Raw genomic sequence first — 23,737 nt, forward strand, 5'->3', positions numbered from 1 at the left:
TAAAGAACTGTATCCTGTGATGCTGTTTATCCAAGTGAAATTTGTAACCATTGTGGCACAAGTCCCAGAAAAGAGTATAGCCTGAAGGACAACTACCCCACCCCCCCCCCACCCCCACCCCCCCACACACACACACCAAAATGGGAGATTTCTTAGGTGAGGTTGGAAATGATGTATTGTCCTGTCGTGACGCTTCCAGACATTATCAAAAGACTTTGTGTACAGTGTATGGCTTTTTCCAGACTGACTTTCAGAGACACATCTGGGAGCTGTTTTGAGAGAACGCCTCCACTGCAAATGGCACAAATTAAAACTAAAAAGGACGGTGCATTAACAAAAGGGGGCATGGTTTATGTGGGGCGTAGATAAGAAGAGGAAAAGATAGCTAATACACTTTCATTTTGAATGTAGCTTAGATGTAATGATGTGGCAGCCCTGTGAGCATGATGATTCACTTGATATTTACTGTTTCAGTGCTGGTTACAAAGACCCACATCATAATGCCATTTAGTGATAACAGTATTATAGAAATTGCATACGTCTTTCATTCCCACCAAGTGTAACACTACACTGCTTAATTTAACTTGAGTTGCCAACGCTGATACAAGAAATGAGTTGCTTTAAACCTGTTCTGGTTTATAATACTCAACTACAATATATGTAGGTGAGTATTCCCGTCCTGAATGACTATACAAAAACGTGGTGTTTTGTAAGTTATACGTCAGATTTTTGCACTGAAGGCAAAACTTACATTACCGATTAATTAAGTCAAAAAGAAAGCACATATTTAATACTGACATACTTTTACCAGCTCTTGCAGCACACACACATATATATACACACATATATATGTGTGTGTGTGTGTGTGTTTAACATTTTTAACTTTAACATGGCTATAGCTTAATAATGCCGAAATGCTGCAAGAGCTGGTAAAATTATGTCAGCATTAAATACATGGCAGAGCAGCTCTTGAACTTTCTGATGTACTTTTTACCATAATATTTCCTTTTTAAAAAATTGCTAATAATTAATAAAATCCCCACAAATATGGTTGCCTTTTGATTGGGTTTATTAACAATACATAATGACACTTTATAATAATACTGAGAAACACATTAGTCATTTAAAAATTTATGCTTTATTCACAACAATAATATGTGCAATTAAAAATTAACTCCTCATTCACAGAAATCTCCATACAAACTTAACACCAAGCATTATTTTATTGATTTCACACAGTGGTAACTTCGGCATTCTGGTGCTGCGCAGTACGGCTGACAAACTAGTACCATGCCAGAAGAACTGAGCCCATAGATGACACCTGAAGATGTCACCATCTATGGAATTCAGTTCTCATAGTAGAGCACACATTAAAATCTGTTCTTCGGGCACTTCTGGATCCTTTAATGGCTTTATTGATTTACACAGCTCATACTTCAATACTAACTCTTTTCACATTTCATTAAATCTCCCATTAAATAATGAAAAAAAAAAGCCAACTATAAGAATAATAAAATTAGTAAACTCTAAAAACTTCACAATAAATGTGGGCTGCAGTTAAGTGACACATGTTGAGAAGCATGTTGGGGTTAGGTTACCGATCCCAATTTCTGAAGAAAGGCTGGGTAATGATGAAATGATAACGTCAGCTGTACTTCTTTCAGAGTAAGATTGAGCAATAGGTCATTACTGTGGCAACTGAAGGGATTAGTCACATTTAACATTTGCTTAACAAAGTGGTGTATGAAGTCGTTGAAAAAAAAAATGCTGTTAATTTGCAGTGGTTAAGAGGTGTTGAAAATGAAAGTAAAGTGGGAAACAAGTTCCAAAGAACAGAAACGATTCTGTGATTAGAGAACATATGGAGAGTTTCAGGATCATTTGAGCAATCCAACTGGTTTCTTTTTTTCATCTGTGTTCCTGGAAATGCTTCAAAACTACTGAAATGCAAGTCAGTCCACTGGAAGCACTGAATCAGATGGTGGTGATAGTGCTCTGGTCAAGGCATGAAATGACTCATCAGTTACAGCAGTACACTCCCAGTAAACGCGCTTTAGGACTGTGTGATTAGTGACATAAAGTTAGTCGACGTATCTTTGAACCCTGCAAAGTAAGTATGATATTAACTGACTGTGATAGATTCGCCTCTTTTATTTAACAAGAGAAAAAGAAAGAAACCCCCCACCACCACTACCCCACACCTCATTCAAGGCCTGGAGTCAATGTTGACAGTGAAGATACAGTGAAGATAATTTGTCTGTGTTATCTCAATCACTGCAGTTTATCCATTATGATGGCGCATTCTTTTAAGGTACAGTACAGCACGATGAACTTTCGAAGGAAGGCCACACCTGAGTATGTTCAGGAAACTCATATCTTTCCGGCAGTTGGACTGGGAAACAACCGGTTCTACGGCCTATCACTAGACAAGGCCAATCCCCTATGAGATCATTAACTGTTTCTTCAAAGTCTACATCAAAAAATTTTCACAGTATGGCAGGTTTAAAAGCCTTCATTTGCTTTTTGCTCAAAGAATGAAGAAGTTAGTATTTCTTTGACCTAGTTAAAAAATGTTCAACCCCCCCACACACCCAAAAAACATGTCATTTTGTATAAGCTTTTTGAAAACCACACACTCGATTTGACCATACTGAGAGTTTTCTTTTAATATACTTACCTTGGTTTCATTGATTTCCTTTCCTGATCCTGGTTATGTCATAAACAAACCTCCTCATAAAAGCCTCCCAGGATTATTTCATAGTCAAGCTTTAAAAACAACACACTTTCGCAGTCCCATCTCACCAGAAAGAAAGCAGCAGGCTTCTTCAAACTCGGCAAATATACATTCCTCCTCAAATCACCTGCACATTCTGCTCGCTCCCCAATGTCCTCCAGGTCCCAGGGATGGATGCAGCACACTGTCTGACATTCACAGAAAGAAGCACTTAAATATCTTGCCACCTTTCACATCACCCATCAGCCTCCCTCCTCTCTGTTTTTCATACACTCCCTCTGTACGGTAAGCCCGACAGTCACTTCCCAGTAAGAAGGAAGCAGTGGGAGTGTAAAACACGCCCCCTCACAGTGAATCAACACATAATAGTTTCTGAGGAAAACCATCTGACTTGCCCTGCCCCCTTGTTCCCATAAAGTAAGCAGGGGAAAGGCTGTGTCTACTGGAGGGGCCAGGAATTCCCCCACAGGCCCTGAACAGCTGTCAAGATGAGAGACGATGACGAAGCGGACACAGTGGAAGTTTGCTGGCCAGGCATATGCAAACAGAAACCATGTTTGGTGTATTTTATGTTTCTCTGAGTGAAATAGGGTTTAACACTACAGTATATTTACATAATAAGCTGCTGGAAATTCTGTCCACACACTGTGGGCGTTGAAATGCACAGTCATGTTAGAGCTGGTGACATTATGTTTCCTAAAAGTTTTTTCTTAATCTTTGCTAAATATTATTTTATCAGCGGGTCTCTTCAGTGCTGACGTCACGGGTATGTTTAGGATGAGATAGATTCTTGAGAATGTTTGTGTAGCTGGAGTCATTTATTCAGGTGGGGTCTGATAGGGCTGTATTGTAAAAGAACCTTTGTTTGTTTTCCGATCATAGTCAAACACGGCACACGTACAGGTTGTATTTAGTCACACGGTTGAGACCGGGTCGGCAGGCTAAAACGACAATTTCAGAACAACACATCAGGCAGTGTTATTCAGTTTCATTGCCGAGTGACCCTGTGAAAACCCTCTGACTTCCTCATCCTCTTATGTAGTCACCTCAAATGCGAGAAACTGGTCTGGACTTGAGGCATACTTCCCCAGAAAAAAAGCCCTATTCGAAAAAAGTAGACGGATTTCCTTGAGCTGGACAAAAAGGGGATTCCACACGGAGATGGAAAAATTACAGCAAAATTCCCTTTCTTGATTTTGGATGGATATTTGCCCATACTTCCTGCATAGGCATATGTGTAGACATTTTCAAAAATGTTTTTTTTTTTTAAATTTTGCACTGTTGCCAGATTATGTAGTGAACTTCACTGAAAGGAAACCAGTAGAATAAGAGCTACAGAGACCCCATAGAGTCCCACCATTGATGTTCAGTGACTCCAGAATCCACTTTCAAACTACATCCTTGGGCTGGTGGGATAAGTTGCAATTGACATTTTGTGCTGGACTTCAGAAACAAGCCTGGCTTTCATGCTGGTGTTTGAACACTGGGGAAATCACTCGCAAAGGTCACTGAGCCCATTTCCTTTCTTTCCTCTCCATGCATCTAAAGACCTGTAACAGCCCCTTTCAACTGCACTTCAGTTACTGGCAGACATATTCAAATTTCGATATAGGAAGTGAAAGAAGGTGTAGGTAACAAAAGAGCAAATATGAGCCAAGAGTGTGTTTTTATTGCAGCTTTTCCTTGTTTAACCACGGCAGTTTTAACATACCAAAATAAAGACAGGAGTCATAACGACACAGCTGGCTGATTCAGGACTGCACACAATAATCAAGCAATACCCTTGCTCTATTTTTTATTTTCATTCAGTTTTTCATCAATAAATCAATTACAGATAAAAACCAATGAGTTCCTGACATTCCTTACTCAAGCGTCCTTTGACTTTTTAAAACGCAGTACTACTACATGTCTCTGAAGTCCTTCTTCTCCATCCCACAGACGATCCACAGAGAAAACATTCCTCTGCTCCACAAATGTTTCAAAGAGATGTAGTCCACCACCTACACCAAAGTAGTGGGATTTGGTGGCAAGGTAGACCAGACCATCTGGTGCCAGCAGTTTGTGCAGGGTCTCGTGTAGAGCAGGGTAGTACGCAGTGTTGTAGATAGTCTCTGATGTGAATATAAGATCATATTTGGGTGGTGGATCTGCCTTTAGAACCAAAGCGAGAAATGTGCTCCAGTCACCAGAGTAAAAATGACACCTGGTTAGTAATGGTTGCTGGGCTAAGTCTATGGCTTGTTTTTTAGGAGGTGGGCTGTTTTCTGTGATCTCCTTCTGCCCTTTCGCCTTCTTTTTAGAACCATCTTTCTCCTTCATTTTTTCCTTTCCACTCCCTTCTTTGTCATCTTCACTGTCTACTTCATCATCCTCTTGGCAGTTTAGCATTACATTTGGCACTGTGAGCTGTTCAATGACTGTACTGTTATAATCTTGGAAGTGGACCTGACTGGCTCCCCTCTTCAGAGCCAGTATTCCCAGCAGCCCTGCGCCACAGCCCAAATCCAAAACCGCCTTCCCCCCAAAGGTCTCTCCATCTTTCTCAATCAACTCCAGAAGGTCATACGTGCACTCCCACACCTTCAGCCCTCCCTCGTACACACCAGAGATGAGGTCAGACTTCTGCTCCGCTGTGCGTGAAAGAATTTTTTCTCTGTCCTCTCTCTCTGAGGCAGTCTTCTCAAAAATGGTCTCATTGAGGAAGTGCAGAGGAGGAAGAGTTCCAACTGTAACCGTTTCAAAGACGCCATCCATAAGGAGGAACTGTGGATCGGATGGCAGAAAGTGCTCGCTGGCCTCTTTTACTGGTTGTGCTGGTTTGGGGCCGTCCTCTACCTGCAAACAGAAAGCAGTATGCACAGTTGATAATAAAACCACTCGCCTCAGCAATGTATGTGGGTGATGGTCACATGTTGTGACATAAGCAAGAGTTTTCCGTTATCCTTTCACAAAAACACAGCTTTATTTATTAAAGTTAGTGTTAATGAGTAACAAATATTTTGGTATGTAGTGTTCTAACGTTTTTCGTTTTCTGAAGTGGAGCACAGGCGGCACAGTGGTGTGGTGGTTAACTGTCTTCCTGTTGTCTCACAGCAAGAAAGTCCTGGGTTTGAAACTCCACACACATGGCTTTGTGTGGACTTTTATGTTAGGTTAATAGGCGATTATAAATTTTGCTGTAGGTGTAAAAACAAGCACGCGTGTTTTTTTTTCTTTCTATGTTAGTCTTGTAAGAGAATGGTAGCCTCTCCACAACGCACCCTTCCTCCTGCCCTGGTGAAGCTGGGATAGGCTCCAGCTGCTCCACAACCCTGCTTCAAGCAAAATATGGATGGATGAAGTGGGGAATGCAGGAAAAAAGATGGAAATATGTCATAACTAGTGGTGATGTTAAAACCGCTTTGATAGTTACACTGAAAATGGGGGATGGCTTGATGTTACTGTAAGAATGGCTAACATCTGCACATAAATGTTGCGAAATCTTCTTTGGGACCTATAAAACGCAACAATGTCAGTTATTAAAACATAAAAGCCTGTTGTTTGGTTTAAAGTTAATTAGTCTATTCAAATGTTGTAACAAAGATTTACTCAATTCTGCGTGTACATACCAGGTATAGTATGCTTTTACCACTGTGATTTGTTTTCTTGTAATAATGATGTAAAAGGTCAGTTGACTGATAAATCACTCAAACATGAGAATGTTATGCATCAGCCATGTGAGTCACCGTGACTGAAATGACGTTTGCTTCTCTGGACTGGTAGGTGTAAATGCTCATGTAGTCAAACTCAGTAGAGCCGAACAGTTTAGATTTAAATGCCAGTAAAGTTTGTTGCATACCTCAGAAGTTTGGTGTCATACATAACAATAACAAAGCACACAGTACTTTAACAGTTTGGATTGTTTCTGCTTTAACATACCTTATCCTGTAATGTTAACAAGCAGATGTTAACAGCCTACGCTCTCTAGTGGATGCACACAAAATTAAATTTTTATTGCTTTTTTGAAGCTCATACGGTCAGAATTTACAGCATCATTTAATTGAACAGCATGTGCTTTAGTGAGGATGGATTTTTACCTTTGTCCCCTTTAACATAAGACAGGTTTATCTTTACAAATTAAAGCTAACTTTGGCTGCTCCCTCGTCACAAGGGGTCGCCGCAGAGTTTAGGGCTGCATGTTTGATTTGGCTTCTTTTTCTGTGGGATGTTTTTACTTGTAACCCCAAAGAGGATTTGTGCATTTCACTGGAATCAAACCACCAACCTTTGGTTTGTTAAGGGAATGCGCTAACCATTACACTGAAGCCCCTCTATACGTTTATCTTCACAATTGTTTTTGGACTAATCTACACTTTGATTTAATGTTAAGTCTTATCTAAATATAATTTTGACAGAGCTGGCGAAAAAAAAAGCTTCTATTTGCTTGTTTGTTTGTTTTTTTTAAAATCTAAATTATTTAGTCTACATTACATAAATGTTGCACAAAACACTTCTCATTTTTCTACTTAAAGACTTTAGGAATTATTTATCCTTTTTAGCAGTAAACTTGATGTATTTTTAATCAATATTTTTTCATATCAGCTTTTAAATATTTATTCACGTGTTTAGATGTAATCCATTCTAATGTACAGATCACAGAATATACTGAAATGTAGGCAAACCTAGGCAGATTTTGTCTGCTGTACTTGTAGTCAATTGCTTTATTACAGATGATTTTCCACAGTCAAAAAATAAACTATAATGTTCAAGAACCTTATTATTTTTGCTCTTTCGATGTTGCCCCGGGCTTATTTGTGATCCTTTGATATTTTTATCAAAGGATCACAAATAATGGGAAAGAATAGGAAACGAATAGGAAAGCAGTGCTGTTGTTACTACTTACATAAAGGCATTTATGACAGACAGATACATTTCTGAGGCTTTGTAAATTTTCTGCCTGCAGCCATAAATGTTATTCCCACACTCTCGCAGAGGGTCCAAGTCTAAACTTGCTTTACAGCACCGCAATTGCGAGCTTGAACGTCACTTCTGCTATTACTAGTTACGCGGCGGTACTTAGAGTACTCTGAGTAACTTAAGCTATGACACATCATAGGTAAGCTAATGTTACTCACAGATACGACAGCATGATCTTTATTTCCGTGCTGCAATTCATTTCCACCCACGTCTCCGGGGTCTGTTGTTTGTGCTGGAAGGTCGAAGTTAAAACAAAACGACATGCTGACTGACACCACTGTTCACTAAGTTTGAGGATAGAAGATTTGTATCACAGTTTCACACAGGTTCTACCGAAGGCTGGCTCAACATGGCATGCGTAGCTAGCAAGGCTGCTATAGATAAAAAAAACTACATGTCCCAAAAGTCTGAGACCCCCCCCCCCCCCCCCCCCACCACCAGTTATGCTATATGTTATATTTCAGTTATGCATGTAGCCGAATCGTTATGCATATGTGTACGTGTTATAACATAAAATACAGAAAATTCAGAAACATAAATGTCAAGTCCTGAAGAAAAATAACTGTTGAAATCACTTCCTGACTCAGACTACCACGATGCCGTTCGGTGGTGTTCCAGCGCATGCGCATTAATTGGAGGATTCCGCGCTTAACTGTCACAGGTCCGTGATCCTGCTCCTCCTCGCTAATATGTGGCTATAATCCCGTTTTTTGTCTTCCTTTTGAAAATGTTGACGGGAGGGGTGGTCTCGGTGGGGGTCTCGTCTTCATAAAACAGTGAGTAAAAAAGAAATGTTGTAAAATATCAGTAAAATGTGATGCACGGCGCGAGACGAATATTTGAAAAAGAGAGCAGTATGTGACATCCAAAAATAAGGGATTTGGGAGCGCTATGACTCACGGAGAGTATTCACAGCAACATGTCTTATGGACACATTGAGTGTTACTTTATTCAGGGAGGTGACAGCTATGGCTGATCGCCATGCAGTGGTTTTTGGCTTGCTTGTCATTAACTGCAGGTGACCAGCCTACTCCACAACAAAAATCATTGTCCCCCTCTCACCTTATCTAGCTGCCAAAAGCCTCCACCCAGACTCCACCCTGTCTGGAATGCAGCACAGCAAGACTGGTACATGTTGGAAACACATGTTCTTCTGGTTACCTGTGCATTTCTGTCGTATGTACCTGCAAATGCTCTGGCTCTTTCACTCACGCCTTTAGTCGTACCTAATGAAGTAGTTTAGGTGTCAGCTCTCTGAAACTGATATGACTAGCGGTCAAAACAAATTAACTGGGAAAAAGAAGTCCAAGTTGACTTGCTCTGAAATTCACCTATTGGTAAGTTAGACATTGCTCAACCGAGCTGATTAGGGCAGACGTGTTCTCTCTTTTTCAGCTGCTGTTAACTATGTATTTATTTTTCTTATGGGTAAGACTAAATGGAGTATCCTTGGGGCTTGGGTTGTTTGTTATCAACAAACTTATCATTTTCCTTTTGTGTTTCCAAATTGTGTTGAATTCCTTTTTTTATTATTCCTGTTGTACAAATTTGTGTTAGACATAGCAGCATACACATTCCTCACATTTTTTTAAGTCTTGCACATCAGGTTGGCAGAGGTTGGGAAGTGAGAGTTTACGATTGACTTTCATTAATCCTAATGTTTTCTTTCTTCTTGCAGGTGCTTGCATTTTACAAATGCAAAATGCGGTGGTGTTCAAGCTCTGCGTTTCACCTGCTGCGCTGTGTGCGGCTGCGGTTGTGTAGCAGGCGGGGACAGAACAGGCTTCCTTTGTGGATTAGGGAAATATGGGCTTATATGAGACTGCTGGCAAAATCACTCTACTTTAACTCGCTCACAGACTCAGATGTGGTGTTTGACTCAGTCTTTGAACCAGTTTTCCTGACTGTGGATTACGTCACCCGGTGGTTTGGTCTGGTGAGTGTGCTTTTAAATGGTTACGAGAAAGTTGTTGTTGTTGTTGTTGTTGTTTGTTTGTTTGTTTGTTTGTTTGTTTTTTCTGGAGACCACTGCAGTGATGGAAAATAAGGACAATAACCTTTTCGGAAAAATATGATCTTTCACACACAGGTCACAGTTGTTGTTTGTGGGATAATAACAACAAACAATGACATTTTTTTTGTGAACGTCTGATTTTGTTAACTACCGAAGCTCCTATGATCACAGTCCCCCTAACTTCAGATAATCATTATTGGTAGTGTCATATCAAGTCTGCACAATGAACATTACGCGGGGGCAATTCTCTTTCTTATTGGATAACAACAGATCCTCATTCATTAAAATGTTTCAGATCTGGGGTGTAGACACTCCTGACCTAAATACAAGAGGGTGTAGGCACATATAATCTCTTTGATAGTAGCCTGCACCAAGGGTTTTGACAGTAATGAAAAAAAAATGTGTGTTCTTGGATGTAGCTTTAAATGTAGATCTAATGTGATTTCCTGCATAACTGCTCACATTGTCTGATCATTCTTTTTTCTTTAAGGTGTTTGTTTACCTGGTGGTGATACTGACCAGCTCCATCGTGGGGATAGCCTATGTGGTCTTGCTGCCTCTGATCCTTAACACTTACTCTCCTCCGTGGATCGCTTGGCATGTTTGTTATGGACATTGGAACCTCATCATGATTGCTTTCCATTACTACAAAGCCGCTAACACCTCTCCTGGGTATCCCCCTACAGTAAGATATCAGCTACAGTTTTTTTGTACTTTAAACTGGAAATTTTGTATTAAAAAAAATAAATAAAACAAAACAAACTTTTATTTTGTCATAGGAAAAACATGATGGTCCAGTTGTATCAGTCTGCAAAAAGTGCATTATTCCTAAACCAGCAAGAACACACCACTGTGGGATCTGTAACAGGTGAGTTTTTATCTGTTTTATTATATGTTTATAAGTATCAGGTGTTTGAATGTCAAAGCTAAAGTATGTTGGTGGATACAAGACCTTATTTTGTGGCTACATCAAATCGCAACATTCAAAATTAAGATGTTTTCATTGACAGTTGACTTCTTGTATCTCTAGGTTAGTTTTTCTAGTATTGCTATCTTCATTCCATAAAATCTTATCATGCTTTAAGTCTTCCCAGACTATTATTTTGCAGTTTGAGATATGATTAGAATACATTCCCTTAAAAAAAATCACACAACTAAAATACCAATTATCAAACTAATGTTTTTCTCTTGCTTTTGCAGATGCATTTTGAAAATGGACCATCATTGTCGTATCCTTTGTGCTGAATTTATTCCAGCTGATTATTTCAGAAGGACGTCAGAAAATGTATATGTTTATAGAGAGAGATGGACATAATTTTCCTTAATGTCAGCACCTCAGCCTGGTTAAATAACTGTGTGGGCCATTTTAATCACCGTTACTTCTTCTCCTTCTGTCTCTTCATGACCTTGGGCTGTGTATACTGTAGCATCAGTGGGAGAAACCTGTTCCTAGATGCATACAATGCACTCGAGGTGAGATAGTCGGGCTGTTGCTGCCTGTAGGTCTGCTGGTGTTTTGTTGTAGTTAGATTTGTTTTAAAGCCTCCATGTCTGGTGTCTTTCTCTTTGGGGCCTTCGCATTTCTTTATTGACTCTGCTTTTTTCTGTCTTTAATGCTTGGGTTTGTGGGCTGTTCCATTAGCACTTCAAACATTTGGAATTGGAAAAGCCTGGAATACCGGTAACAGGGATGGGACTGCTTATAGGGCTTCTTCCTTCTGGCCAGGTAGCGCTTCAAAAGCCAACACACAGCATTATTAAGTTTATTTATTTATTTATTTATTTTCAGTTACTTATCTTTTTTTGTTTGTTTTTTGTTTTGGAAAGACCCACTATCAGACCCCTGCTCCTCCATACACATTTAAGGATAAGATGATCCATAAGAGCATCATCTACATGTGGGTCCTCACCAGGTAAAAAGTGCATTTTATGTTGCTTTTTCACACATACATGTAAGAAAAACTTTAATAACTGACTTACAAGGATTTCTGATTTCTCCAATCACCTGCAAAATTCGCTAAATTGCAATGCACATGGATGTTCCACAACACGTCTAAGACACCGATCTGTGTTTTATGGGTTGACAAAAAAGCACTAAGCATGGTGGAGTTAGCATCATGGTTTGGAGCTGCTTTGTTAGGACCCAGACTGAGAATCCAAAACTGTGGCAAGAAACCTTTTCTGGAGAATGTCAGGACAGAAGCCTGATGCTTAGGAGAGGTTGGATAGTGACAACAAGCAAATAAAAAATAAACAACAGAACAGTTGAGGAAAAAAAAACCCCTGAGTGACAGTTAAAGACCTTAACCAGTTGGGATGGTGGCCTGGCTGTCCAGTTAAGACATGCAGAAATATTTACTGGTCAAAAGTTGTTGTCAGTTTTTGCTAAAGTCTGATTGAAGTGCTAACTTAAAAGGGTTATCCAGCCTGGACTATGGCTTCTTCCTCAACAAAGGCATTAAAATGAGAGTTTTTCAGTCAAGTAATAGATTATATTTGTAATTGTGACATATTTGAATACATAATTTTAATAATCCATTCAGAAATCCTGGTAATTTCAAGGGGGTCACAAACTCTTCCTTTTGAGCATTGAGCTAATGGATATTATTTAAAGATAAATAGAAAGAAATATAAAAAAAAAAATCTAACCATTGCTTTAGGAAGATAGCAGGAGAGAAAAAAAGAAAGTATTATCGGTCGAAGGATTCTGGGTATGTAATCTCACACTCGTTTTACTTCTTACTTCTTGTTCAAAGCAGTAGGGTATAAAGGTAGAGTTGAATCAAAACAGGATTGTTGTCTTTGTCATCCATGCAGAAGATAAAGTGAATTGTGCTTTGTTGTAACAGCACAGTGGGAGTGGCACTGGGAGCTTTGACCTTCTGGCATGCAGTTCTCATCTCCAGAGGAGAGACGAGTATTGAAAGACATATCAACAGCAAAGAAACAAAGCGGATGGCCAAATGGGGAAAGGTAGCCATGAACCTAAATAAAATGTGAAGGTTATGTTGTGATAAGACATAGGAGACTTCAAATCCTCAAAATATATATTTTTTCCTTTGGTTAAAGTGACGTTGGTCATTTGTAACATGTTCCTGTTCTTTTGTTTTTCCGTCAGGTTTACAGAAACCCCTTTAACTACAGCAGGTTGAATAACTGGAAAATCTTCTTAGGTGTGGAGAAGAGAAGGTTTGTCTCTCTCCCTCTCAGATTTCTGTTTTCTAAGAAACAGAAATCTGTTTTGTTTTCTGCACCTTATGTGACTAATGTTACCTTGTGCTTCTTGTAATTTCTGCTTTTGTTTTTGTCTTTTGGTTTTAGTCACTGGGTGACGCGTGTTCTCCTTCCCTCTGCTCACCCCCCACATGGTGATGGCTTGACGTGGGCTGTCTTCCCAGTTAAAAAGGATTTGATACCTGTATGACAGACTCTGCTAAGGCATACCTACTTGTCTAATTTACCAGTCTTTTCTCTGTCAACCTACTTGATGGGGTTTGCTTAAAGGATTCCTGCTTGGTGGCTACACCTAAGTGAAAGGATTTACGTCAATCTCCAATACCTCAAAAAACTTGCTGTTGCATTGCTCTTGCTTCTGCAGTCTATATTGCTCAACAAGGCAATGTGTCACAGTTTGTTCTGTACTGGTTTTACTTGACTCTGAGCATGAGTTTGATAGTTTTATAAGCCAAATATACTGACTGAACTGTTAAATGATTTTTTTTTAAGCAAACCATCTCAGCTTTGACCTGAGCTGTTTTTTATTTAAAGAAAAAAAAAAGAAGTAGCAGAAGAAAAATACTAAGGTCACGGACACATCGGGTTTATCTCGGCACCTCCGCCTGTCTTGTTTGCACACCCTAGTCTGATATTATCATTTGATTTGAACGCTCACGGGGAATTTCAGTACCATTATGATGTTATTTATCTGAATTTTGTACGTATTAAGTTAATCTTTACAACATTAAATAAATTCTACATTGTTAATATTGTGTTTTTAAGGGGTACAGTCACTGTTTTATAACATTATACAGTAAATACTTAGCTGTGGATATATATCAACATACATGTCAGCAATATATTGAGAGTTTTTTTTTTTTTTTTTTTGCCTTTTGTATATTTTGCTTTAGGGTCACTTCCTAACTGCAGCTCTGGGGTTATGTCACAGTGTTACGCAGAGGGATGCAGCGTGAAGGGGTGGATTGTTTGGAAATGCTGGCCAGATTTGAGCTGCAGATTCATATGAAACCTATTACATCACAAATAAGCACACACTGCAGTTGAGATCCGTCAAGATTTGAGCAAATAAACAAGTCTAAATAAACAAGATAGTGATAATGAAACAGTCTGTTTATGGAAAACATTATAGTTAGAAATAAGTAAATATTAAACATTTTGTGATTCATGCATTTGCTTGGTAAAATGAAAACAGTGCTGGTGTCGTCAGTTATGGGGCGGGGGGTGTAAAACAAAGGCTGGCAGATAAAGAGAGCAGAGATTAAGCAGATTTCATCCTGATTGTAACCCGCGTTCACCCTGCTACTGCAAATCGCACCCGCCCACTCACTGAAACACACACAAACACACCTGTCAATACACAGTCTCCCAGCAGATGTCAGCGTTTAACACGTGAAATATGGGCTTTGGACTATTCATTGTTTAAAAGATCTGAATAATTGATAGTAAAGAGAAAGAAAAATCATTTTTTTTAAATTATTATTTATTTATTTCTGTAACAAGTGATAATGTGAACTGCTGAGAGAAATTACTGAGCTAGATTTATGATGGCTGTGGGCCGAGCTTAGCATTGCATGTATGGTACAAATTAGTTGTGGGCAGTTTTGACAGCTGCATATGCGACCAAATGTGTTTTTGTGAAGGTCAAAACAAGGTGAGGGAGATCGTGAGATGAGCGACTTACATAATCTTTTAGCCCTCAGAGAACTGGATGCTCAGTTCTATGTACTCAGTATTCAGGAATTGTATGTCATGCCACTGTGGGAGACTGAACCTTGTCCAAAACAAAACACTGATGCATCTCACCTCATCAGACACGTCAGGTTATTTATATTAGGTGTTTTACACTTTCTTGTGTACACTCTAAATAAACTAACGGATAAGCTGTGCTTTTTGTGCCAGGACTAAATTTGGCATGGATTACCATGTGCCTAGACAAGGACTTTTTGGGCATAGGAACACTAGACAGCCACCTATGGTGTCACCAGCTGGTGAGGTGCAAAAATGGAGTAAAAGCTATTTTTTCATTGCTTCTGATTAACTTTTAAAAGCTATAGCTTGTTAACACTGCTCACCATGAAATAAACCACTGATACTATAGGAAACTCTGGAGCAGGCTGACATTTTTAAAGCTTTTGTGACCCCTGTGATTCACTTGGGCGCACTGCTAAGAAAAACAGGTTGGGGATGTTGTCTGCAAATGTTAGCTCACATCACAACTTGTAACAGAGATGCCTTTATATTTGTGCAGGTGTGTCGTACAGGTGTGGGTTGATGGGAGTCGGTTGGTTGTAGAATGATGTTCACGCCCTGAAACTGTCACTGATGTCCTCGTATAGCAAATTTAGATATTTCAATGTGGACAGTCTGTGTGCTGTCACCTAAATATAGGCAAAAAAATTAAGATGCGAGAGGTCTACACACAACTGTCTGTGAGTGGTTCATTTTAAAATTCAATTCAATTTTATTTACACAGCGCCAAATCACAACAACAGTCCCCAATTGTAAAGGTTAGAAAACGCAAGAATGTTACACACATTTACACATTTTATGCATTCATCCATAGTTATTCATAACTACTAATTACTCAACACAAATACAGGATTAGTCAGGACTTATTCCCAGTTTGTGGACACCTTAGTCAGATGAGCTGTCCCACACTGATTTAGTGTTTCACACTTTGTTAGGCAACATGTTACTCAGATTCAGTGTTGTGGAGGGGAGCACCCACACACCAAAATAGACTGAACAGGCTGTAAATTTCAGAAGCTTGATTAGTTTTACTTCTGAAAATTTTGTTGAAATAGCATATTTGTATGTGACACATTGTGCACTTTCATGTAGCTGAAACTGTAGATAGATGAGTAACAGTTGTGCCAGTGGTGTTTTTCTTAAATTAACTAAAACTGCAGTTGTTTGTAGTAGAAATGTCACGTTTTATGGAGACCACAGTATAGCATCAATTAACCTAAGAATCATAAATAAAACTTCCGCCATTCATTTCAGAATAAAACCCCAGTTGAAAAATGTAACAATATATTGTGCAATAACCCAATAAATTCATTTTAAAGGTTTTGTCTTTGACAGGACTTATTTTAGAGACATTTTTCTGTCGTTTCAAACTCTAAATGGTGGTTAAAAGACGGCTAAATTACGTTTCAGCCACGCTATTATCCCGAAGGAGCGGTTTAGCAGTTTCCTGTCTTGTTCTGACGCGACCGCTGTAAGTTACGCATGCGTACAGACTGCAAGGCTTTAATTCTGGATCAGTGTGGACGGATTGTGTTGGTAGGCTGTGTACATTATGATTTGGAGGAAATGTGGATACTGATCTCATATTTTTGGAGAAGCGGCTGAGATTTACTAAAGGCTCTGCAGAGACCACCTGGACACATCGCCTGTCTGTGACACACTGGGTCTGTGCCTGTCCTCCTACTTGTCTGATCACCTCTTCTGCTGATCGTCGCGTGAGGCTCTAACTTCACCTGAAGTTCGGATGTGGCAGGCAAACTGCAGACGAATGCATAATCTAGCAGACTGGATTTCCGGTATGTAAAATAAATATATGCATTGATTTGGATTCATTAAAAAAAATGTAAGAGTGCAAAAACACAACTCTGGACGCGTGCGTGGGAAATAATCAGCTGGCATTAGCTTCAGGCGCGTGTCCCCGTCAGCTGGCGGTACACGTGACGTAAACACATCAGCTCGTCTGACCTCATAAGAACAAGGCGTGCTGAGCTGTCATTCCCTGATGGTGTTTTTCATATAAGGCACTTAATTTCACATCATTACCAACAGTTTATTTATGTGACATTATTGCACGTTCATTTCAAAGCGTTTATATTCGAAAATATGTAAAATATGACAGATTTCTCCTTGATCTGAAATGTAGGGACAGTGATGGGAGGCTGTGTGGGGAGGAGTAGGATGGATGGACAAGGGAGTGCCCGAAACTCGACAAGGAGCAAAAAACGCGGAGGTAAGAAGCTGGACATTGGCTTCGCAGATGTTGAAATAAGTGCAGCTTCATACTTAGGACATCATGTCCGCAAAGCACAAACCAGTAATGGCTTTCTCTACATCTTTGCTGACTTGCAGTTTGTGGTGATGTAACTCTTGAGCTTGAGAGACCCTTCTAATATTCCTCCTTGACCAGCACTTTTGTATTAAATTATTATTTTCCAATATTACCATCGCGGTAGGGAGATTACTGTATAGTGATGTATTTAAGCACATCAGTTAAACACTACATAATAATGGGACTTACTGTCATTGAATTCAACCAATACAACGAGACACTTTCTGCATTTTTATTTACACTTGCATATACATTCATGTAGCACCTGCCAGGTGTTGCATCCTAGCTACGCCTTTGTTATTCTGAATACTTATAGTTTCAGGTGTTAAATGTGTTGTGGCTTAGTCATGTGTCTAATCTGGGTTTAAGGACCTGGCCTGATAGGACAGATTATATAAACACTGTTCAATCCATTCACAGAGCCTGTGTGCTGCGCTAGACTGCCATTCATTATGCATTGAGCAGCAGCAGGAGCCTCCACAGAGAGTTTTTCAATCAGAGATTGACCTACTTGGTACATGATGTGCTTTATGTGCAAAACACATTCATATGCAGAAGGAAATACATTACCTGCAAGACAGGCATGACCTCTTAGACATTTAGATCACCATCATAAGCTCAGACCTCACAGTTTGGTGAAATTCAATGAACTGCCTCATTGTCGGTTGTGAGAAAGTAGCATCGTATTTCTATAATTATCACAGCCTTAGTAAAGAAAAAGAATCGCCTGTTCAGGACATTTCCTCGAAGTAGACATTGGCTTTCCTTTGAATCAGACTGTAATTGTCTGACAACGGTTTATTGTGTGCTAATAGGTTTAGCACTTTGCCTCTGAGTATTTTTATCCCAGCTCTAAATAGAGCTGATAGGATTAGGGCTCTTGTGTAAAGACGCCACCTTCTGCCAAGGACACTCAACATGCTCTCCTCCTATATTCTACCTGTTTCCATGAATTGATTCAAAGTTATTTTGGGGTTGTGATGTGTTTGTTAGTAGAAGGGGATAAAAGTGGTAGGGGAGCAGTCATTTTTCAGCAACTGGGGAAATGTAACAATGATTAGCAGAGCTGTGAATCTTAGTCTGCGCAGCTTGGTGAACTAGATCAGGCATTTGTTTCTTCAAGCTGGTCCGACCGAGCGGAGACTGTCCTCTTCCTCGGGATCGTTCACTGTAGCTCATCGTTAAGGACTTTTGATGTACAGTAGTTTGGCGTATATCAAACCTCAGAGACAGAAGAGCAATGGGAGTACCAAACTCAAGGGAATACAATTACTATCAGGTTCCAAATTCCCCTTTGAAGATTTTGCTTAAAAGTAAGTATAGATTTTTGTCAGGGGTGGAAAAAGTTACTCTGGGTGCAATAAAATGCCCCAGAGGGGTATGTGTTGTAGTCTTTACTAATGTTTTTGCTGTTATAATGCCATTATGTAGTGGTAATTGGTGAATAAGCATTTGAAGCGCAGGTGAAAAACTGATTTACAATAACAAATGAAAATCAGATTGTATCTTCAGTGCTGCCTTTGACTTTAATACTTTCATGATGATCCATTAAAGCCTGCTTTAATGGATCATCATTTTATTAGTTAAAACATTTAAGGTGTAAAAGCTGCAAAGCTTTTGCACCTTAAGTGTATCTTAAATGTATGAAGACTTTGTTGATAATTTTTTTACTTGCGCAGATGTTGACATATCTGACTTTGTGTATTTTTCTATTATCTATTATACAGTTATTATGAACTTACTAATACATGCACATTTTACAGTAGGTAGATACAACACTGCTCACAGATTCTGCTTATAGTGGTTGTTTAAAATGGTATATAAAATCATACTGCATAATCAGCAGGTCTACATTAGACCTTTTAATCTCATTCCTGTTATTGCAGAGATTTACTTGTACTATATATATATATTTTTTACTTCCACCTGCACATTTTTAGCTCAGGAAAGTCAAACTTGCTCACTCGCTTCAGTTTAAAGTGCTAATCTTTCCAGGGAGCTAGTCTTACAGCTAAAGGACATGCTGTCAAATCTGATCTCCCTCTACGCAAACACTAACACTGACAAACTGAGTGCAGCAGCGAGGTGGATGAAACATTTTTATATTTTGTAGGTCGTCATCACTAAGCACTGATTGCATCTGCTTCAATCTAGTAAACACAACCAAAGCAAAAATGCTTGTACATACTGTTATGTAACAAAATGTACAACCAGGAAATAAAATCTGGCATGTTTTGTTCTGCACTCTCATTCTGAAAGTCTTAGACTTGCACAATCCCAAAACTGTCACTGTGTATTTTCCCATGTCTGCTGGCAGGGTCACTTGTTAGGATTCCAGACAAACAATCTAATTTGCATTTGTTTGGCCGGCATGTTAATTTAGTTTTGCATGTGTGTCTGGCTGCATAATCAACATTACACGGGCTAAAAATAAATGTTTTTGTAAGAGAAGTAAAAGCAAAGAATATTATTATTATAATAAAGCTGCAAACACTGGAACAGGGTGGCATAGTTTTATATAGCCGTCTCTAGATTTTAGGGGTATTCTGCTCATGGGTTTAGAAGTGTGGGACAGTTCCAGTTTGCACATAATTTTTAATGCATAAAGTGTAAATTATAAATAATATAAATGTCATACTTCTGCGTGAAAGCTCAGCCTGAAAGTTTTATATAAATGAACTTGCAAAGCTTTAACATTCAGCAGATGTGCTCAGGCTGGACATGTCTGTTTAATTCAATCCAAAGTGTAATGTGTGAGGAATATAAATCACATGAGACAGAATGAAGTAAGCAACTTAAATGTAAACATTTTTAATGAGTAAAAAACAGTAATAAATGGCAGAATAACTTAATGAGCAGTTCAAAAGAATACATTTAATATAACCATATGTGCTCATTTTGTTATCTGTCTTTAGGATTAAGGTGTCTATGTACAAATTTAATTCAACCAGACAAATTTTGGGGGAATTCACCAACTGAAATGAGCAAATTTTTCATATAACTCAAAAGCATAATTTTACATTGGAATTTAGTAACAATGTTTTGAGGCCTTTTGTACTGTGTTGTCAGTGTTATAATATTTCAGCTGGTTTGTAGATCAGTGCCACAGAAGATGTCTTTAATATCTATGTCTATAGGGATGTGTATCATTGCTAAATGTTATTCAAGATTTAATAAAGGCATCCTTTGATCTTGTTGGAAAATCAGATTTGAAAGAGACAAAACCACGCTTTGCAGCAGTTTGTAAACACTCCGTAATTCGATAAAGTGACAGTGTAATTGAGTTGTAGTGGCTTTGTGTTTGTATTTATGCGTGCGTGCAGTGGCAGATCTGTGTCTGTTGGCTGCCTTTCATTGGCTAAAGGGTTGTCATCGTCCTATCCAATGCCTTAAGGGATAGGCACAGATAAATCCTGTTATGTGGGACCTGCTTACTGCCTATAATCCACTGGTGTTTGCTTGTGAGTGAGCGCCTGTCCGTGCGCATGTGTGTATTACTGGCCACTGCAGTAATCCACAGCACTATAAATAATCACTTTGATTTTCCTCTCTCTGTGAAGCAAATTGACTTTTTGGTACACCAGTACAGCAGCTATACCCCAATAGCTAGCAAAGAAACACCTGCAGTAGGTGTACAAAATACTGCTGCTGGAGCTCTGATTTAAAGAAAACAAAAGTAAAAGACAAAAAAAGCGCATTTTGGTTACTGGCTATAGTCAGCCTATGCAGAAACTGCTAAATATCACAGATAGTGATTGTGTGTGTGTGTACAAGGTATTAAGATGAGCTTTTTGTCCCTTTTTGTGTTTACATGACTCAAACCAAGAACATTTAATGCATTCAGTGCATTTATACCCAAATTCTTTTAAGGACACTTCACATCAGAGTAAAACAAAAATATTTCCTGACCTTGGCTGCCTGATGTAATAGTACAGAGCTCAGGTGTTTTTTTTGGAGCAGTGATGACCTTATCCACTTTAGTAGACATCTACGTAATAAGTAGTTTACTACCAGATACCTGGATTCGCACCATGTAATCTCTTTATTATGTAATTAGAATAAATTAGCAACAAAGTTTTTTTTGTTGTTTGTTTTTTTGCTTTTTATAAACTAGAAGTTGTTTTCAAAAGCGTAGCCCGGATTATTTCTGGGTCACAGTCTCTTGGTCATTTCTTAGAGCAGTCTGTAAAATTAGATTAAACACCTCTTTTTTTTTTTACCCCTCCCTCTCTTTTTGTTAAGGACGCAATGAGCCTCTAAAGAAAGAGCGTCCAAAATGGAAGAGTGAGTACCCGATGACTGAGGGCCAGCTCAGGAGCAAGAGGGATGAATTTTGGGATACAGCTCCGGCCTTTGATGGACGCAAGGAAATCTGGGATGCACTCAGAGCAGCAGCCCTGGCTGCAGAGTGCAATGACCTGGAGCTAGCGCAGGCTATCGTGGATGGTGCCTGCATTACATTACCACATGGTATGCAAACACACATACACAAAATCCCCTTTGAGATATGAAAGCATAATTTGGCTATAAATTATACGCTGTAAGTGGACTGGACCTCCCAGTGTAAATGCAGAGCTCACTGTAATCATTTTTAAAAGTCAAAGTCAAAGAACAGTTTGCTGAATCCCATCAACTGTGCAGAGATTACTGTTGTAGTAGTTACATAATAGTCGCAGTACTGCATGACCGCTGTGAGTGGTCTGATGCACTGAAAGCCCTGATGGCGTTAGCTGGAAAAAAAAAAAGCAGTCCTCACATAGTCTTCTCACATGCTCATCTGCTTTTAACTGCTACTATTGGAAGAAAACTGATGCTCAGACAGGATTTCTTAACAGTTGAAATGAAGGACATGTGTAGCTCAAGGTTAAAGTTGTGTATATTGTGGAGAGGGATAAGGGTTTTTTTTAACTGGTTGTTTATCTGGGTTATTTCTCTTCTGCAGGCTCTCTCACAGAGTGTTACGATGAGCTGGGCAACCGCTATCAGCTCCCAGCGTACACATTAGCCCCGCCTGTCAACCTCATCACTGAAACATCCAGCGACAGCAAGGTTTCCGAATCGACGCAAAAACAATCTCAGCCCTCTCCGAGCAGAGAAGAGTTCCAGCTGCGGGTGCGATTATCAACTGGTAAGACTTGGAATTATGCATCTGTATATCTCTAAAAGTCACGTTATGCATGGATTGTTGGAAATGAGATTTTTTTTACCTGGATAAAAAGATCTGTGTCAACTCTACTTCTCCCTTAGGAAAGGATGTGCGTCTCACAGCCAGCATGGCAGACACCATCGCTGAGCTAAAGAAGTTACTAGAAGAACAGGAAGAAATTGATGTGTCCCGCCAGAGGTGGTTCTTTTCCGGGAAGCTTCTGACCGACAAGACTCGCCTGCAAGATACTAAAATCCAAAAGGAATTTGTTGTCCAAGTGATTGTCAATATAAATCCCTCAGTCATAACTAACTGAGGCAAATGAAGCAAGGTGAAGAAAAGATCATGAATGTGCCAGAGGTGGGCTGCTGGAACTGGAGTTGGTGACATTACTGTCCAGTTAATTCTGCGGTGGAATTTTGTGTACATTTTTATATAAAAATATATTGCTTTTTGTATTGCTCCTTTTTCTATTTTTCCTTTTTCCAAATGGGGAAAAAAAGCACTGAAACACTTTAGGTGAAAAGTAGAGCCCTAAGATGCACATCCCAGTGTCCGTCTATTTGTGAAGCCATGAACTCACAGCTTTGTTGTTTACATGGGTTTCCCTTCTTGTCATGTTTGTTTGTTCTGGTGCTTATGAATAAATTAAATATGGTTCACCTCAGAATCTAGACAAAAATCTTTCTTTCTAACTCTCTTTTACTATCATGTGTTTAGGTAGTAGAAACGTTCACTGTATGTTGTTTGCTCATGTGCACACTGTTTTCATTTCACTACTGTACATTCATGGTAAAGACAGGGAATGTAATGAAGGCACCTTTTTTTAAAAGGGAATAAGTGATGACCAGACTTGCTTTTTTAATTTTATCACTATGAACAAGAAGGTGTAGTTTGATGTACAAATATGATGCTCACTGTACTTGAATAACTTAATAAATATTATAAATTTAAAGGTGTTCTTTTCATTTATTTATTGGCACCAAGATCTGCAATTGGAACTGGATGTTCCCAATAAGGGTTGGACCTCCTTTTGCTGATGAAAATCTCTGTTAACTCGCTGTCACTGTGGTCATAATATGGTTAACAACAATACTGAGGTAGGCGCTGACATTTAAATGATGCTCAGTTGGTACTAAGGGGCCCAAAGTGTGCCAAGAAAATATCCCCCACATCATTACACGACCAGCAGCAGCCTGAATCATTGATACAAGGCAGGGTGGATCCATGCTTTTGTGTTGTTTACGCTAAATTCTGGCCCTACCACTTGAATAACACAGTAGCAACCGAGACTCATCAAGCCATGCAGCATTTCTATAATCTTTGATCGTGCACATTTGGTAAGCCCCTGTGACTGTTCTTACATCGCAGGATTGTCACAAGCTGGTCTTCTGCTGTTGTAGCCAATCTCTATGTTGTACCTTCAGAGATGCTCTTCTGCATACATTATCTGAGTTATGTTACCTTCATGTCCTCCATTCTCCCCTGATCTCTGGCATCAACAAGACATTTTTTCTCACTAGATTTTCTTTTTCTCAGGCCATCATCTGTAAGACAGATGTTTGTGTGAGG

General features: G+C 39.2%; 3 protein-coding genes across 6 annotated transcripts; 2 read left to right on the top strand and 1 right to left on the bottom strand.

Moving 5' to 3' along the window:
- Window positions 1-4,387: 4,387 nt before the first annotated feature.
- Window positions 4,388-8,047, bottom strand: mettl18 (methyltransferase 18, RPL3 N3-histidine). The gene is made up of 2 exons (XM_006807975.3): window positions 7,849-8,047; window positions 4,388-5,569 (listed from the first exon to the last, which is right to left on the bottom strand). Exons 1-2 carry the CDS (start codon window positions 7,951-7,953, stop codon window positions 4,601-4,603), a joined length of 1,074 nt encoding a protein of 357 aa, XP_006808038.2. The 5' UTR covers window positions 7,954-8,047; the 3' UTR covers window positions 4,388-4,600.
- A 283-nt stretch (window positions 8,048-8,330) lies between these two features.
- On the top strand, window positions 8,331-13,689 carry zdhhc16a (zDHHC palmitoyltransferase 16a). Of its 3 annotated transcripts, none has more exons than XM_006807976.3 (11): window positions 8,331-8,466; window positions 9,369-9,626; window positions 10,195-10,389; window positions 10,484-10,572; window positions 10,905-10,933; window positions 11,044-11,177; window positions 11,347-11,430; window positions 11,532-11,617; window positions 12,554-12,677; window positions 12,823-12,893; window positions 13,026-13,689. In XM_006807976.3, the coding sequence occupies exons 2-11, from the start codon at window positions 9,393-9,395 to the stop codon at window positions 13,126-13,128; spliced, it is 1,149 nt and encodes a 382-aa protein (XP_006808039.1). In that variant the 5' UTR covers window positions 8,331-8,466; window positions 9,369-9,392; the 3' UTR covers window positions 13,129-13,689. The 3 variants fall into 3 exon arrangements, with proteins under 3 accessions (XP_006808039.1, XP_006808040.3, XP_035771318.2); XM_006807977.3 differs by lacking the exon at window positions 8,331-8,466 and adding an exon at window positions 8,922-9,027; XM_035915425.2 differs by lacking the exons at window positions 8,331-8,466; window positions 11,347-11,430 and adding an exon at window positions 8,922-9,027.
- Window positions 13,690-16,197: 2,508 nt separating this feature from the next.
- Window positions 16,198-23,120, top strand: ubtd1a (ubiquitin domain containing 1a). Of its 2 annotated transcripts, XM_006807978.3 has the most exons (5): window positions 16,198-16,486; window positions 16,834-16,920; window positions 21,262-21,489; window positions 21,962-22,147; window positions 22,267-23,120. In XM_006807978.3, exons 1-5 carry the CDS (start codon window positions 16,435-16,437, stop codon window positions 22,479-22,481), a joined length of 768 nt encoding a protein of 255 aa, XP_006808041.1. In that variant the 5' UTR covers window positions 16,198-16,434; the 3' UTR covers window positions 22,482-23,120. The 2 variants fall into 2 exon arrangements, with proteins under 2 accessions (XP_006808041.1, XP_006808042.1); XM_006807979.2 differs by lacking the exons at window positions 16,198-16,486; window positions 16,834-16,920 and adding an exon at window positions 17,970-18,332.
- Window positions 23,121-23,737: the final 617 nt, after the last annotated feature.

Source organism: Neolamprologus brichardi, chromosome 13, assembly GCF_056152115.1.
Source record: "Neolamprologus brichardi isolate AB-2024 chromosome 13, ASM5615211v1, whole genome shotgun sequence".
NCBI lineage: Eukaryota > Metazoa > Chordata > Actinopteri > Cichliformes > Cichlidae > Neolamprologus > Neolamprologus brichardi.